The sequence below is a fragment of the Camellia sinensis genome, chromosome 4, assembly GCF_055761805.1.
Source record: "Camellia sinensis isolate YWXY chromosome 4, ASM5576180v1, whole genome shotgun sequence".
Taxonomy (NCBI): Eukaryota; Viridiplantae; Streptophyta; class Magnoliopsida; order Ericales; family Theaceae; genus Camellia; species Camellia sinensis.
Genome location: NC_138964.1, coordinates 167,887,945 through 167,906,225, shown reverse-complemented (window position 1 = coordinate 167,906,225; position 18,281 = coordinate 167,887,945). Strand labels below are relative to the sequence as shown.

Genomic DNA, 18,281 nt, shown 5'->3' with positions numbered 1-18,281 from the left:
GGAATCACTCCCGAAATGCAAAACTAGGTACATGAAATGGCTTACAGCTATACAAAGCATGCACAATATGGACATGAAGCATGAAGACAGAAGTATGGAACCCCCAAAACAAGCATTTTTATAGTTCAAAGCATGGCCAAACAGTAGGTAAACATAGGGCTAAATAAGCATGCAAAAATGGGGCTAACACATGGATTTCAAAGCAAGTAGCACATGGAGTATCCAAAAAGTGTTGAGCCCTTCTTCCATGTTGAAGAAGGGCTCAAAAGAAGCAACTTCACAGTTTATAACATGCCTCAAAACAGATCACACGCAAGCCAAAAATATTATGCAAAATTATGGCATAAAGAGGGCTAGTGAAGGAAGTGCTAGATACTGTTCTCAAACAGCAAGAGTTCCTCAATCAAACATGAAGAGGACCTCAAAATATGATGATTTACAGTTTGGGTCGGAGCCCAAAAATGCAAGCAACTATGGCTTAGATATGAAGCAAGAAAAGACTAGAAAAGGGAAGAGGAGGACTCACCCTTGAAGACCAGCAAACCAGCACCTGTTGGACCAAGTTTAGGTGCTCCTAAGCTCTGAAGAACAGCCTCAAGTTGCTGCAATGGAGTAAGGATGCCTTGTGCTATGAGTTGATGAAGAAATGGCCCAAGAACAAGGGTGTTTGATGGTTGAATGGGAGAGGTATAGTGAGAGATGAAGGGATATATGTATGTATATATCAGATATATCTATATATCTCTGGTTTTTTGTTCAAAACATCCAACCCAACTAATGGAGGAGGAGAGGCCCCTTATATAGGCAAGACTAAGCTTCTAAGACAAGCTACAAAGGGTCAAAGGGGGCTAAGGGGAGGTCATGGCTTATTGGAGAAGCTAGGACAGCTGGTAAGCTTCTTGGGGAAGCCAAGACAAGGGGTCAAGGCTTCCTCAAGAAGCCTTGAGCAAAGGGTGCAAGAAAAGAGTCAAAAGGGGTGCAAAGGGTGCAAAACAGTCACACACGTGCATGGGGAGCAGAGTCTGTGCATTCCAGCTGGCACAGCTGGCATCCATTCAATCTGCAGAATGCTCCGGAAGGTCGTCGGCTAGCAAAAATGGTCGGTCGGCTACTTTAACCTGCCGGTCGGCAATCTATTTGGCCGGTCGGCCATCTGTTCTGGCCGGTCGGCCATATATTTGGTTGGTCGGCAGGAAAAATCTACTCTGCAGGTCTAACTTCATACGGGCATAACTTCTTCATATGAACTCCTTTTCAGGTCAATCTTGTGTCCAAATTGAAGCCCCGGAAGTAAGATTTCCAATGGCACCAGCCTTGCATCAAAATGCCAACTGTACAAAAAGTTATGCTTATTTTGGTGAAGGCTGCTCAGTTTCAGTCCAACCGGGATGATGCCCAACTTCAACCAATCATATCTCCACCCTCCGGACTCGGATTTAAGAGATTCTTGAATGAATAATGAAGCCCCGAAAGTCTTCTTTCCAACAGTGGTGGCCTCATAGATTAACTCCAAGTGTATAGACTGATAAGCTTGATTTAGCGAGGACTGCTCGTCCCTCTCTTAGCAATTCTTGCCTATCTTCTTCTCCAACTTGGCTTCTCCCCTCTTCTCCTCTTTTCTTCAACTTCAAACCCCTAAGCAAGGTGTTTTGAAAGATTTGTTAAAGATTTCATCTCTCTTTCATTCATTTCCACTTTGTCCTTGCTCGGCTTATCGAAAAGCGCATTTTTTGACAAAATATGAGCCTCGGAACATCGTAGAAATTTTATTTCAAAAATGTTTTGAAAGAGAGGGTTTTAAGGTCTAAAAACCATTCAGAATAGCTTTAGTCCAAAATGGGGTGTGAAGTTGGGATTTGACCCTCTCATTGCCGAGGAAATTGAACGTTTGCTCTGCACACCTTTCATCATCGAGCAAACCATCAGTAACGCCCAAGTCTTAAGGGCGGTCAAAAATGGGGTGTCTACAGGGAACTCTTGAAGGAAACTCTATTTTGCTTTCCTGCCAAACAGTGAGTACACCTTTTCAAAAGTGCATTCTTCATTCCAGACAGAAGATTCTTTTTAGCCAATGTTGCCAGGCCTTTCTCACTCATGTGAGCAAGCCTTTTATGCCACAATTCCACTGTAGACTCATCATCCATTGCATTAATAGCTTCTTTGGGGAGCCTTGCTTGCATTATGTACAAAGTAGAATGTTTCTTGCCTCGAGCCACAACCATAGCACCCCCAGAGAGCTTCCACTGACCATTTCTGAAAGTGTTGCAATACCCTTCATCATCAAGTTTACCTGCAGAAATCAAATTCATATGGATATCAGGAATATGCTTTACATCTCTAAGAACCAACCTCGTGCCATTATTCGTCTCCAAGTGCACGTCTCCAACACCAATAATTTTGGCCAAGCCATCATTACCCATCTATACTGAACCAAAGTCACCAGGTATGTAGGATGTGAAGAAACCTTTTCAAGATGTAGCATGAATAGAGGCACCACTATCAATCACCCAGTTGGTCTCATGGCATGCTATGTTAATAACATCTTCATCATAAACAATGAGAAAGTCTTCGGAAGTAGCGGTGGCAATTTGATCATTATCCTTTCCATCCTGCTCAATCCCTTTCTCCTTGTTCTCTCTCTTCAATTTTCTGCACTGTTTCTTGATGTGCCATTTCATGCCACAATGATAACACTCAGCATTAGCAAACTTGTTGGACTTGCTTCTACCTCTATCTCTGTTCTTCGGACCTCTGCTCTTGCTTCTCCCCCTCCTTTCTGTAACCAAAACCTCTGACTGTGAAGAAGATCCCTGTGATTTCCTCCTCATCTCTTCATTTAAAATACTGCTCTTAGCCAGATCCATATTGATTACACCATCTGGAGCCGAGTTAGATAATGACATTCTAAATGTCACCCAAGAGTCCGGCAATGTACCAAGCAAGCACAACCCCTGTACCTCATCGTCGAATTGATACCCATTCCAGCCAACTGATTAATTACTCCTTGAAAAGTGTTCAAGTGATCTGTCAATGGGGTTCCATCTTGGTATCTCAAGGTCATCAATTGGTTTATTAGAAACATTTTATTGTTTCCAGTCTTCCGAGCATACAATTGTTCAAGTTTGTTCCAGAGTGTACGGGAATGTGTCTCTCCACTAATATGATTCAAAACATTATCATCCACCCATTGCCTAATGTACCCACACACTTGTCGATGTAGTAATGTCCATTCTTCATCAGATTTATTTTCTGGTTTTTCAGTAGCAAACACCGATAGATGAAATTGTTTCACATAAAGGAGGTCTTCCATGTTTCCTTTCCATGTGTGATAATTAGAACCATTCAAGGTAACCATTCTACTCAAATTTGCTTCCATTATTCAACACAAGATGCACAAAAATATGAACCAAGCTCTGATACCACTATGTTGGGAGAAAACAAAACAAAAAACCAATTCGAAATATCCAAATCCGGCACAAAAATAGTAGAAGTAGTTTATTCTCCCTCTTTGTGTGAACCTATTAAGAAGTAATTTAATAGAGCACAATATATTCTGAAAATAATTTGAAAGCGATGATCCAACAATCACACAACAAGGCGATAGCAAATTTTTAACGTGGAAAACCTTCCCGATGTGGAAAGGAAAAACCACGGGACCGTAGTCTACCAAATATCTCCACTATAAACAAATAATGGGTATACAAGAGTTCTCTCTAGATAGAACTAGAGGCAAACAATCAAGAACAACTTACAAATAAGCTTCCTTGGCAACCAAAGATCAAACTACAAAGTTTAGGAAAAATCTCACAAAAAACGGTACTGTTCACGGGCCAAAAACCAGCAGTAGAAAACTCCAAATCTGATCTCCACCGTCCAGAATTTAGAGTCTTGAGTTGTGAACTCGCCTACCAAATTTCAGCTCAATCGGACCACAGATTCTTGTTGATCGGATAGCTTGATCACTGCTGGACAGAATTTCTCCTCTTCTCTCTGTTTTGGTGGCAGCTTCTATATCTCTTTTTGTGTACAAAGAAAAGGTTTGTAACCCTAAACTTATGGGCCAGATCTTTTCAAAAAACATAATCTCTCCATGTGGGCTTTGGAATTCACATGGGCTTACTAAATGTTTTGGGCCTTCCTCCACATAGGATGGAAACCCAACCCAACATGTGCAGCTAGTTGCTGTGTGTGTGGTTGCTGGTCTGGTTCTGCTGCTCATACAAAACCTCAGATATATTGATGTTGCAGCCACTAGCCTTGTTGCTATTTTTTTGCTAGTTTAGGACTGTTAAGGTTGCTTTGTGTGTTGCTATTTTTGTAATTCTCTGTTGTCACCTCCTTTCTCTCTTTTTGGTTCTTTTGATTAGCCTCTCACCAATCATGAGTTCAGTGCTAGCAAAGAATTGTGCTTCCTTATTGGTGCCAACCTAGTTGGGATTCGTAACGTTAGTTATGATGCTCTTTACAATTCTCTTCTTTATTGATGTACGTTGTCGCATGTATCAAAGCATTTCTAAAGAGTCCTACTGTGCCGCACACCATCATGTATTCAGTTGTCTCAATTAAAAAATTTAGGAATGAAGGCAAAAAAATATTCACAATAACCCTAGAGCTTCTAAGTGGCTTGCCAACCTAAAAGCCATCCAAAGCTGCACCTAGTGCAAACATATCATAATCTGCACAATTGCACCCAACGTCCATGCATCCACACTCATCTGAATTTGTCACCCTTTGATTATTTCTCCTCTTCCTCATCGTCATCGGCATCAACACCGGCACTGGCACTGGCATCGCCTCTTTTACTGTCGGAACTTTAAGCTTCATTGCTACTTGCACTGTAGGTGGCTTGATATCTTCATATACGCGTCTACTTTTTGGAACCATGACTGCCCATTTCTCAATTTCCATCTCCGGGGTCTGGGAGACAGTTTTCCATGGAATCTCAGCTCTACCCAAGAGATGTGATCCTCCAATTTTCCCAATAAAGGGTACAGTGCTTCTCCACCGAAGTTCAAAAACAACACTTCCTTGCATCAGCAGCATCTCCATGGAGTCTTGGGTACCCGAACACTTTAACGAGAGCGTTTCATTCCAAAACAAGTCGGATTTTGATGAGATTTCTTGGCTGTCTAGTCGAACCCTGTTGTTTTTTCCTGAAGAGAGATAGCATCTGACAAACAAGTGTCCATTGGATTTCAACTCTATGTTTTTGGCTCTAACGATTCTAAGTTCACATCTAAAAGAGGAGAGATTTTGAGGAGCACCCATATTTCTAGAGAGAGAGAGAGAGGTTGATAAGTTATTTGGTGAAGAGATGCAGTGGGCTGGTGGAGGTATATATAAATAGTTGTATCGTATTGGATGGACATGAAGGAAGGTGGTATTCCTTTATGAGGATGGTGCTCTAATTTTTTAATCGAAAGATAAAAGGAAATCACCACCTAGATCTTAGTTAAATTTATGCCTAGATCTTCTTCTTATATTATTTATTTACTTGCAACTGGTATGAAGTGATCCATTTGGGATTATTGTATAATATATTATATATTGGTATGAAATGTGAACTTTAGAGATTGTGTGAAAATTGCATAGGATTAAAATAAGTTATTCATTATACAGTACTACATTTATATAAATTTTGCGATTGACATGAAAATGTTGATTGGAAGGTTTTGAGAGAAGAGAAGCGTGAGTGATTAATTTATTTTTTTCTTGTCATATTATTTGAGAGATTTATAGAGAAGAAATTATGTGAATAAATTTTTTTATAACATATTATACATTGGCATAAAGTGAGTATTTAGAGATTGTGTGAAAGATTACATATGATTAAAATAAGCTATTCAGATTCTTTGTGGTGCTAAATCTTTAAAAAAAAAATCCGAGGTTGAGTTGCAAACAATTTAAAATTAATGATGTGGTTAATTAGTGTGAGTGGGCGTTGGCTTAAGGTTTTAGAAGTTAACAATAAGAGTACTTTTTGTAAGATTATAGGTGCAATATGAAAATTTAAAAATTTAATTCTGGAATATTCATTTAGGCAGAATATGAATGAACATAGAAATTTTATGAGCATCAAATAGCAGAGCATCATATATTGGGTGTATCTCATTTTTATGTAATTTAAGATAACTTTAATCTCGGGTTTTTTTGTGTTTTTTTTTTTCTTCTAAACTTGTTGTTGAGGCTGCATCTTTTGTTCTTTGGTTTGTTGGTTCCTCAACAACTGGCACTTAGAGCATTGTGTTAGCTCTAACCTCCTCTTTATTGATGTATTGTATCATACCTTGTATACTTTCATCAATAAAAATTTCCGTTGCCGATTTAAAAAAAAAAAAGAAAAAAAAGATAACTTTACAAGGCAAAATCCTTGATAGGAAACGAATGGATCTTTGAAGATATTGAAAGGAGGACACTTTATTATTATATAATAATAATAGCAACTGGTTAATTTTTGTACCCATTGGGAGAGATAGCTGTTGATCAACACGTAAGCAAGGAAATCCAGCTCAACCTTGTGGCTTGTGTGATATAAAACCTCTCTTTCTTTAATTATTAGTACATAGAACATCTCTATCTCAACTTGCGAGTTGCGTTTATTAGATACTACTGTCGGATCTCCCACTAAAATGTTGCATGAAATCAATACATAGTACACCTCCAGCTCCACTATGTGAACTTTGATTTCCCACCCTAGTTCGAATCCTCAACTAGGATTTTTTGTTTTTAAATTTTAATAGCCTATTGGTGCTATTAGGAAAGTAAAATAATTGAAATAAGATAATGATCTAAAAATCCGATAATTTAAAAAAATATATTAAAAGTACGTCTTTTTTTCTAGACTCATTATTTCACAAAAAATACCATGATCGATAATAGTTGATTCTCAAAAAGATATTTAAAATTGATATATATATATATATATATATATATATATGTACACACATATACACTATGCATCAGTATGCTAAACATTGGTTACTAAATGCTGGAGTTGTGGGTGTTCTGTGGTGATGTTTTGTTTTTACCCACTGTAGTTGTTTGTGTTCTTTTTTGTTTCTTTTTGTGGTGTTGGTTTCTCACCAACCCCCCTTGCATTGAGCTAGCATATGATAGGGTGTTATTCTTGGTGCCAACTTTGTTGGAATGAAAGGTAGCACTCTGATGCTCTTTGCTCTTTATCTTTTTTTTATTGATGTAATCCATATTTTTATATGTTGTTACTTCAATAAAGTTTATTTGCTGATCAAAAAAAAAAAAAAAAAAATACATATACACGAGTATATCACCCATGCAATGTACGAGATTAAATAATGATCAATAAATTTATTTTTAAATTAATTCAAAACAATTTTAAAAAAAATAATAATAATATTAAGGGTTCGTTTGGAAAGTGGGTTGACTTTTTAGTTTTTTGACTATTTTAGTCTGAGACTAAAAAGTTTCGTTTGTGAATGATTTTTTGGCTTTTTTTACTTTTTGTGAGAGAAAAATGTAATGATTATGAATTGGATGCGATATTTTGTCTTATTAGGCTAAAAAGCCTATTTTAACTCTTTGGGCCAAAATAGTCCCAAATCCATCCCAACCCATCTTCCCAAATAGAGGCAGAGTAAGTTTTAATCTTTTTTTTTTTTATAACAAAAATGAGTGTTTGAAATTAACTTTTTAAGTGCCTTTTTGGATTTTTTAAGAGATAGAAAAAAGTTAATGTATTTAGGAATGTGTTTTTTATTGTATGGGAAAATGCAAATATTTTTTTCATTACTTAAATTTTCCGTTTTATCCTTCCAAATGTGTAAACACCTATGCATTCACTCATAAGGATTGTTTGGTGTTTTCAAACTAATACAAAGATTTTTTGAGCCTCTTTTCTTTTTTTTTTTTTTTTTTTTTTTTTTTTTTTTTTTTTTGGTATATTCCAAACACATTTTAGCATTCTTTAAGTTTCTTGACTTTTTAATCAAAAAGATAGCATCCCAAATATGGCATGAGTTACACAATTTTTATTTTATTTTAGTTTTTGTTGCTATTAATATTTCGTCCTAAGTATTATATAACAAATAGATATATAATAATTCAATTGGTAAAATTAAAGCCAACGAATTTTCTAAAATTACAAAAATTATTCTTTCGGTCATGTATAATTACATAATCAACGAAGTCCTTCTATCATAATTTGTCAACTGATATAACAATCTTTTTTTTTTCTTTTTTTTTTTGTCACTCTTCCTCTCTCTCACTCATCTTCTATCTCTATTTATTTTAGGGTGATGTGGCAAAAAAATTGAATTGAAATGTTTACCTTTTTATATTTATTTTAGTAAGTACATTAGGAAAAATACTCTTGTATTGGTAAAATTTGATTTGTCAATTGATAATGTATGATGAATTTAAGTTGACTGTAAAATCCCAGGCTCGGTAGATCAACTATTGCTATGGTGGGCTGGAGGAAGGATGAAGAGGCTGGAAAGAAAGATTTGGAGTGCTATCCCACTGGTTGTGCTGTGGTCAATTTGGAAACTTAGAAATGAATGTGTATTTAAAGTAGCTAACTCAAATTTGATGGAGTTGTGTGAATTGGTTAAGACTAGGATTGCTCTGTGGTTGCTTCCAAATTTGAAAGAGTTCCATTTCTCAACCAATGATTTCATCTGTAATTTAGGGCAGATCAGAATGTGCTTTGGAGGTGCTTTGTTGTATTGAGCTGGGTGGAGTTTTGATGGGTTTAGTCAGGGCATCTCTGTTTTTGCTAGCTTGTGAAGAAGCTACTTTATTCTTGGTTGATGATGCACAGATTCAAAAGGGGTGAATTCCTGGTAGTATGCTGCAGCAATATTTTTGGTGATTTCCTGGTTTGGTTGAATACTTGTTCTTGATTGATGATGTGCAGATCCAAAAGTCATGCAGGATTGAGGGTAATGCAGGTACCATCTACTGCAGAAGTGCAGGAACTAGGTGTGCTTGGTGGGAGTTCATGGTTATGTAGAATGAATTATAGGGCTGCAGTACAGGTCTTGGTTCTTCTCTGCTATTTGTTTCTATCTGGTTTACCTCTGCCCTGGCTCTATTCACTCTACTGTTGGGAGGTAATGGCTGTGTAGAATGACTTGAAGGGCTGTAGTGCAGTTCATGGTTTATATCTGCTATCTGTCTGTTCATGGTTTCACAGCTACTTTTGCTCTGCTGCTGTTGGTTCATGTGATTGGCCTTCGTTTTGTCGGGTTTTTTCTTCCCTTGTTTGTTGTTGGTATCTCTCCAACTGGAGCTTGGAGCTTTTGCTAGCTCCAAGCTCCTCTTTATTGATGTACTCATACATAATTCATATGATCTCATCAATAAAGATTTGTTTTTGCGATAATAAAAAAAAGAAAAGAAAAAGAAGAGTTGACTGTAAAATATAAGGGTATTTTTAATTTTTAATTTTTTTTTTAAATTTTATGAGATGATCAAGGTACCTAAGTCATGTTAGATTTATATCAGTCAACACAAATTCAAGAGTCACTTAACCAATTTGTTTATGTAAATATTTTTAAATTGGTAAACATACATCATTAGTATTTTTTTTTCATAATAAAATGTACATATTCGTGCATATTTAATAGCTTTGAAAAAACATATTAAATGTAATATTTTTTATAGTGTTGTAATTATTTTCGTAATTTCACTTTAATCTAAACAACTGTAGATATTTTTATAATGCTTTAAAACAAAATTAAACAAAAATCAATTCAAACAAAATATCAATTCAATTCAAAAAAAATTAATAGTTATTTTCTTATGTAAATATTTTTTTGAATTGATATTTTTAAATAAAATCAACTGCAGATAAAAATATTAAAGTAAAGTTATAAAAATATTAAAGGAAAAATTATTAGGTATTTTTGAAGTAATACTCTACCCCAATTATCAATTAACATATATCATGATGTCACAAAATATTAAAAATTGAAAATAAAAAAGAGTAGTAATATACAAATATAAAATCAATACAAAAAAATTATTAATAATAATTTGGTTGAATTTTGATCAATCACCTTGTAATAAATAGTCCATTGACATATTTTTCATTATACAAATGACATTATCACATTATTTTTGCGTAAAATACTGCATAAAAATTCTAGTGAAATAATATTTTCCAACAAAAAAAAAAAAAATGGTTATAAGCCGAAAAAAAAAAAAACAAATAATGGTTCGTAGAGAGTAGAGGGACAAATGATACATAAAATATGAAATGCAAAAATAAAAACAAAATGGTATAAAAAAAAAGTGTACTTAAAGGATGAAAGAGTTTGTTTAAAGAATGCAAGAAATTAAATATTAACTAATCTCTAATTGTCTCATAAAGATAGAGAAAGAAATAATGAATTGTACCATTCCATTAATGTGATATTTATAGGATGAGGAGGATGTGAATGACTTAGAGAATGTGAAATGTATGACGGCTAGAGTTTTGGGGTAGAAGAAAGAATTGGTTAGAGAAATAATGCAGAAGAAGGATTTTCTTCATCTTTCCTTTTCTAAGTCATAAATTATGAAGAAAAAAATTATTTTTAACCTAAAAATTCACAAATTTAGTATGAGAAATAGCCAAATCAGTTTATTTAATTTATTTATAGGGAAACAATTTAATTATAGGAAAACAACCAAATTAGTTTTACAAATTAATTATAAGGAGAAAAAAAAAATTTAAACAGATTTGAATTGATTTTTGTTTAATTTATTTTAAGGAATATAAAATTTTAGGTAGAGATTTTAGAATATGGACAAATAAATTGGAAGGTCAACAATCCGTGTTTTTGTATTTGATTTTAGGAAAAGATCATCTTTTAGTCAATGATCTTAAGAGATGGTGTTACGACTCAAACTCGTCCCTAAAGGTTTAGGCCATGACTGGCCTGTAATTAGGCCTCAAAGACAAAATTTCAAAAATATTTAATTAATATCGGGGCTTGAAGCGGAAGCAAAACAAAATGAATAATGTCCATTGAGTTGTGCATACATGATCAACTGAAATAATTAAAACATTCTCAACACACTTCTAATATATACATATACGAAGACATATCTTATACATATCTCACACACTACATAAAGGATTTGTAACAAAATATAAAGGTTGACCAAAGCTCGATAAAAGTAAAAATTAAAGCCTCGACACGGAGGCACACTTAGGTGGCTTGATGCAAATGGCAGACTCTAGAACAAACTCTAATACTGATCTTTCAATTGCTCACCTACGTATATATAAGGTTGAGGGGTGAGTTAGAGTCCAGTGAGTAATACCAAAATAAAGAGGTTAATGAATGAAATCCATAACAATTGAAAAGCAAGTCTTAATTTTTCAAAATGAATCTTATATCATTTTCAAAATAGAATACTTGCCATATTTTGCATTTCCAATATCATATATCATCGTTTTTAAAGCCAAAATTTATCATATTTAAATCCATACTTTTTAAAATGAAACACATATTTGAATAAAATAAGGTATTTTTCGTATCGAATACATTGACAAAATATTATACGTGATACATTCAGTTGAATACGAAGGACCCAAAGGCATATAGCAAAGGGACCATGAAGGTCAATAAAGGGACCACATGGGTCTAAACAAAAAGACCTTAGAGGTCAAGCAAAGGGACCACTCAGTTCAATAGAGACCTCTGTACTCATATAACAAAGGGTCTTGATATTGTTTCCCTCAAGCAAGGGCCTTATCAAACAAAGGGCCATAGTATTCTTTCACCTAGGAGAGGGCCTTATTTACGAAGGGCCATGGTATTATTTTCCCTAAGCAATCGCTTTATTAATGGATGCCATGAATACATTTCGAAAAGGGACATTCATTCATTCATATAAAATAGCATTTCATAAATATGATTCTTTTTCTTTTGATCGGCAAAAAAGAAACTTTATTAATGAAATAGCAAAGAACAGGGTACGAAACAATTTACATCAATAAAGAAAGGAGAGTGTAAAAGTATCACGATGAGTTAGATTATCCCAACTAAGTTGGCACCAAAAGTCCATCCTATCATTTGCTAGCACCCCCGAAGTTGGTGAGCAACCAACAAAATACAGCACAAAAACATAACAGTCTCCACAAAAAGTGGACAACCTCGCAAATTAGTATACAAACATATTAGATAAAAAATCCCCATATCAGATCATAACAGTGAATTATCCCCCGTATCAGATTAGTGTAGTAGAAGCAATGAACAACCCCTATATCAGATCAGTGCATCTACCTTCCTCTTTTGTCAATCTTCAAGGCTCAGTTGGCTACTATTGCCCATATAAAACCTGATTTCCCGTAAATTAGCTATGAAGTCATGAACATTTATATGATGCACCTTGAGGATTGGTCTTTGCCAAATTGCAATTCTAATATTGACCAATTCTCATAGATTAGGCAGATTTGGAGCGATGTCATTGAGGATACAATCATTTCGATGCTTCCATAAGGACCACAACACAATAGGGGGAATAGCTCTCCAAATCTTCCTCTCCCACTTTTTAAGTCTTACACCATCCCACCATAGTAGTAAGTTATCGATTGATCATGGAAAGGCCCCTTGTAGATCTCACTAGCTCAACATAGTAGACCATAACCTCCAAGCAAAGGGGCAATATAGTAATAGATGATATGCTATTTCACTCTCATTCTTACAGAAAATACAGAGAGTGGGGGCATTGCCTGGTAAGACACCAATTCCTTGAAGGAAAACAGAAGTTTTGATTTTATTTTCCAGGATAACCAACAGAAGAACTAAACTTTGGGTGGGATATAATGAAGCCACACAAGCTTATATTCTCCTTAATATTTCATCATCCGCAAGATCTCTAGATTCAGTAATAAGATCTAATGACTGAAGTTCCTCTTCAACTGATTTCAACTTGAAAGTAACATTCCCAAATACCTCCTTGCTCCAGTCTTTTAGAGTATGCTTCAAAGTCTTCAATTTTATTTGTAGAGTAAAGCCAGCCTAACCCTTAACCACTGTTTCCTTCCAAACATTTTCTATAACAGCTGAAAAATTGAAATGCAAGACCCAAGCATTAAGGAATTTGAAAGGCTTGAGGCCCCAATCTCGCCCATCCTCTATCAGCAATAAAGGATAGTGATCAGAAATAAGTCTAGGTAGTCCCTAAAGTTTTAAATTAAACTCCTCTAACCATTTTGGGTCTACTAGGACTATCAATTCTGCTCCACTTCTCACATTCTGCTGAGTTACACCATGTGAACTTCCTCCCAAGTAATGGCATGTCATTTAATTCACATTTGTCAATAATATCATTCAAATCCTTCATACCCCTATCTCTCCTATTACAACCTTTTCTCTCACTTATATTCTCGATTTCATTGAAGTCTCCACATAAACACCAAGGATTTTGGAAGTTCATCTTCAATTTAATCAAGCTATCCTATAATTTCTTTCTATCACCAACTGAATTTAGAGCATATAAATTAAGAATAACACAATCAAATGAATTGAACAAAGTACCTGACAGTAGGATAAATCTTCCACTGCTACTATAAGCTTGTAGTTGAAACACCTCAGGATCCCAAATGCATAAGAGCCCACCAGATAGGCCTATGGAGTCTACAACCATAAAATCCATTTTGTCTCTGGCCCATATTGATCTGACTTCCTTTTCTGTAAGTGAAGCTCTTTTGGTTTCTTGAAATAAGGCTACATCTACTTTTCTTTCCTTTAGAATCTATCTTACATTTCCTTGGTTCTGTTGCCTACCTACACCTCTAATGTTCCATGGGATTATCTTCATAATAACATCTAATATACCTCTTGAACCCCAAATCAGAGATATACTATCTAGATGCTCCAATAACCCTCTGAATTCTTTCTTTGTCCTTCACCTCAAGTTCCATAATTTTGTTGAGAACTTCATCATCTTTCCCATTGAAATTCACACCCAAAAGTTTTCCCATCTACAATGTAGCTTGGGCTTCGTTCAGAATTAGTCTGCCTCCATCATCACCATTCTCCATCGAAGCTGATTGGGATGCTTCAGCTGTAGTTGCCCAAAAAACTGCTCCTTTTGTAGTTGCTTTGCTTGATGATGCCCCTTTGTTTCCAAATCTTCTTACTAGGTCAAAATATCCTCTTCCTGGGGGATGATAGCTATTTTTGGCTTTCACAGTTACTTTCCTTTTTCCTTTCTTCCTCTGCAGGATAGAGTTACACTTCCTATCCTTCTCTTTCAGTAGAGATGAACTAGGGATTATATTGAGAGGCCCATTTGCCCGAACCCAATCATTTACATTGGGCCTAGACTGATTTGTATTAATTTCTCCCAATTCATTACTTCCTTTGGTAAGGCCCATATTAAGCCTAGGCTTATTGAAATTTGATCCACTTAAACTCCTAACAAAGCCAAGAGTGTATACCTGATCATCAATTCTCTGACACATCTTTGTATTGCCGTCTTTGGTATCACCCACCTCTATTATTTTCTGACTTGCGCCTACCTCAATTTGCTTGGCCAATACGCTGCACGACTCTGCAACTTCTGTGTCATTCTCCCTATTTGAATCCTTGTCCATCGGGACAACAATATCCTGTCCATATAGTATCTCACCTCTTGCTATCTCAGAGTTTTGGTTCAGCTTCTTGGTTGACTCATCAGCTCTGTCAGCATGATCATCTTCACCTCTGTTCATCCCTTCATTACTCTGTTTTCTATGGCCATTTGAACTAGTGTAATCATCCACCAGAGCCTGATGCTTCTTACATATACATGATTCCTTAATTGTTTGTTCTATGATGGTGTGGTCTTCACTCACCCTCACAAGATAGAATGTACCTTTGCAGTCCAAGTTTATTACCTTGTTGATCTGATCCATACTGCTTGTAAGAATCATGATCCTTCTGCAAACAAATTATTGTGTTTGACACTTATCCTCTTCCAAGTATAGAACCACTCCCCATAAACTACCAATCCTAAGGAAGTTTGCTCTATTCCATAGGTTTAACGGAATACCATAGTAGTTGAGCCAAACCCTTCGTTCCTGTTGCATAACTAATCCAGGCCTCCATAAGATTATGTCATCACACTATTCCCTAATTATCTCTCGGACGACCTGCAGTTTAGTGTTCATTTCCTCCTTGGAGTTAAAGGATATCACTACATCTCTACCCCTTCTTTTTCGAACCATGATGCCCTCCATACCTTTTTCTTCTAGTTCCTTGACTAACTTTATGTCTACATAAATAGCCTTGGAACGAACTACAACACTCTCATGTAACCAACCATTGCCAATTTCCTCTGCCTTTATTGTTAAAAGACCACCACCACCACCACCAGTCACTCTTTTTATTGCCTCAACGTAGGTCCGCCGATCGACAAAGGCATTGTTTGTATTAGTACCTTCTACAACTGGGTTTGCCGCCTCTACGTAGGTCCTCCGAGCAACAAAGGTACTCTTTCTAGTTGTACTTTCAACAACTGGGTTCAATGGTTTTGGTTGATGACAATGACTAGGGCCTTTTTCCACTCTTTCCCTTCCAAACTCTGCAAACTTCACCTTGATTGCTTGATCATCCGCCCACAAACCATTAGCTTTTTGCACAGCTACCTGAGCTGCTACTGCGCAATCAGATCTTCTAAATCTGAATCTTAAGTTTGTTACTCGTCTTTTTTTTTACGTAATAAAAACATCCTTAACTACTCCATACTTCATAAATTATTTGAATAAGCTCTTTGGATTTGGATTTCTTGGCAAGTTATCCACAAAGATGGTGAATAAACCAAAGTTAACCTCCCTGCTGCCTTGCCTTGCTCTGTGTCTTACCGTCGGAATCCATCCTCCTTGCTGCCTTGCCTTACTTTGTGCCTTGCCACCGAAATCCATCCCAACCGTTCTTTTTTTCATAAATATGATTCACATAACAATTTACAAAATACTTTTCAAACATATCTTTATAGAGATATTACTCACAGTGGGCTTGAATGAATATCACTCATCAGATGTCCAACCTACACATAGCACACAAACAAACATATCGAAACACAATATTACTCTCTTATTCATTTTTTTTTTCTAGATAAACCGAATTCTCACTTCACTTATTCTTCAATTACTTATGTTGGGTTTTTATCGTGATTAACTCTTAATTAAACTCTTACTTTTCTTTCTTAACCAATTGACTTATGTTGGTTTTTAACTTATTAATTCTTAATGAGGCTTAACTCATGCCTCAAGATGCTCGGAAAAAGATGAGGACGGAAATATAAATTTAAAACAATTTTATAAAATATGCTGAAACAGAGTAGTTCGCTCGAGCGAACATTTGGTCGCTCGAATGGTGACCACAGATTTTCAATATTTTGGTCTATAGAAACAGATTCTAGGTCGCCTCAATGTTTGCTCGAACAGTAACTTGACCACTCGAGCAGTCAACAATTTTTTAGGTTCCAAAAATCAGTAAAATAGTTTCCAAACACATTTCCAAAACTTAGGGTCTTGTATGGCTTTGCTAAAAACATATAATCTCTTTTAATAATCAAGAAAACATGATCAATTTTAAACCCTTTATATCCCAACTCTTTTAATGTCAAGATTAAACTCCAAATTTTCACAAACTTGATTTTTATAAAATTTTCCCTTTTTCTCTTCAAAATATGAAATCAATTCTTCAAATCTTCTTAAAATTTCATGATGAAACTCTAATTTATGCAAGACAACAAAAATCAAGCCCACAAAATGGTTAATTCCAATTTAACTTCTATAATCTTGAATCTAATTCAATTTCTTCACCCTTTTACTAATTCCTTTTAAATTACATGAAATTGATTTCAAATTCTTTTCTATTTTCCTTTAAATCAAGAAACTGAAGTTATGAAACTCTTAGAAAAGTATTTGCATGTATGAATTTAAGATCAAAACTAACTAATTTTATATTTTCAAAATCAAATCATAATTTAATTCTTGAATTGCTCTAATTTAGATTTTTATTAATTTTCTTCATATCAAATCCAAATTCAAACTCACAAACTTTAAAACATGGATTAAAGTCTAAAACCTTGAAATTCCAAGATGCAAGTAAGGATGAACTTCAAATTTATGAAGGATGACATAAATCAAACTCAAATATTAAATTACAATATTAATTTCTTAACTATCAAACTTAACTGAAATTTTCTTCATTCTTTCCTTAATTTCTTTCTAATTTCATGAAATTGAACGTAATTACTTTTTTTTTTTTTGATCAGCAAAAATGAAAGCTTTATTGATAATAGGGAAAGTACAAGATTCACCACAAGCATCAATAAAGTAAGGAAGAGCAAAAGTAACATAGCTAAGTTAGACGATCCCAACTATAGGTTGGCACTGAAAAGAGAGCTCAATCATATACTAGCTCCATCTGTTTGGCTAAATCATGAACCTAATTACTTCTTGATTTCAGCTTTTGGGTAAATTATCTATATCATTTAAACTTTGATTTCTTACCTAAAACCTTGGATTGTTGATTTCTTGAGTTTACTTCTTCCAATTTCTTACACAAGACTTGCGCTCTTGTTCTTTTCTTCTCTCTCTCTCTCTCTCTCTCTCTATATATATATATATATATATATAGAGAGAGAGAGAGAGAGATAGTTCTTGAACTCAATGCTCAAGCACAAAGAAGGGAAATGAAGTTGTCTACTCTCTCTCCTCATTTACACACTCATAAACATAAATTACATATCTAAATTGGATACCTCATAAGTAAATTTAATTAATAAGAATCATAATTCCTAATCCTCATAACATAATTAACTCCAAGTTGGACCCCATTAATCAAATCTTAATTTTACTAAATTGAGTCGAATATTTAATTAAACTCCTATATAGTTCAATACTTGAAATTAAACTGATTCAACTCATCAATTTTACCTCCTGAAGCCATTTAAACGTTCAATTTCTAATTTCAAAATAAATCCTTAATAATCAGACTTCATAATTCTCATAAATCCCAAACTAGCTCAGAATAATAACTAATTAAAATGCAAATCTCTTTAATTAATTAAATGCAAGATATTATAAGTGGTGGGGTCATCACAATTATTTATGATATTATTTTGATTGCATGTATATATATTGTAAATTCGTATGAAATGAATTATCAATTTAGATATGGCATTCATATATATACTGTGGCGGCATATTTTATGAATGATAGCACGTGGCTGAAGTGATGTCGACGTGTCAGCCAGAGTGCCACGTGGCTTGGTCATGTGCGAGATGATCTCAACTAGGCCGATGTTATCTT

At 34.9% G+C, this 18,281-nt stretch overlaps 1 protein-coding gene across 1 annotated transcript; it reads right to left on the bottom strand.

Annotated features, from left to right (window-relative positions):
• Positions 1-4,632: 4,632 nt before the first annotated feature.
• On the bottom strand, positions 4,633-5,268 carry LOC114314157 (uncharacterized). Its single transcript, XM_028260622.2, has one exon. It carries the CDS (start codon positions 5,266-5,268, stop codon positions 4,633-4,635), a length of 636 nt encoding a protein of 211 aa, XP_028116423.2.
• Between the last annotated feature and the right edge of the window lie 13,013 nt (positions 5,269-18,281).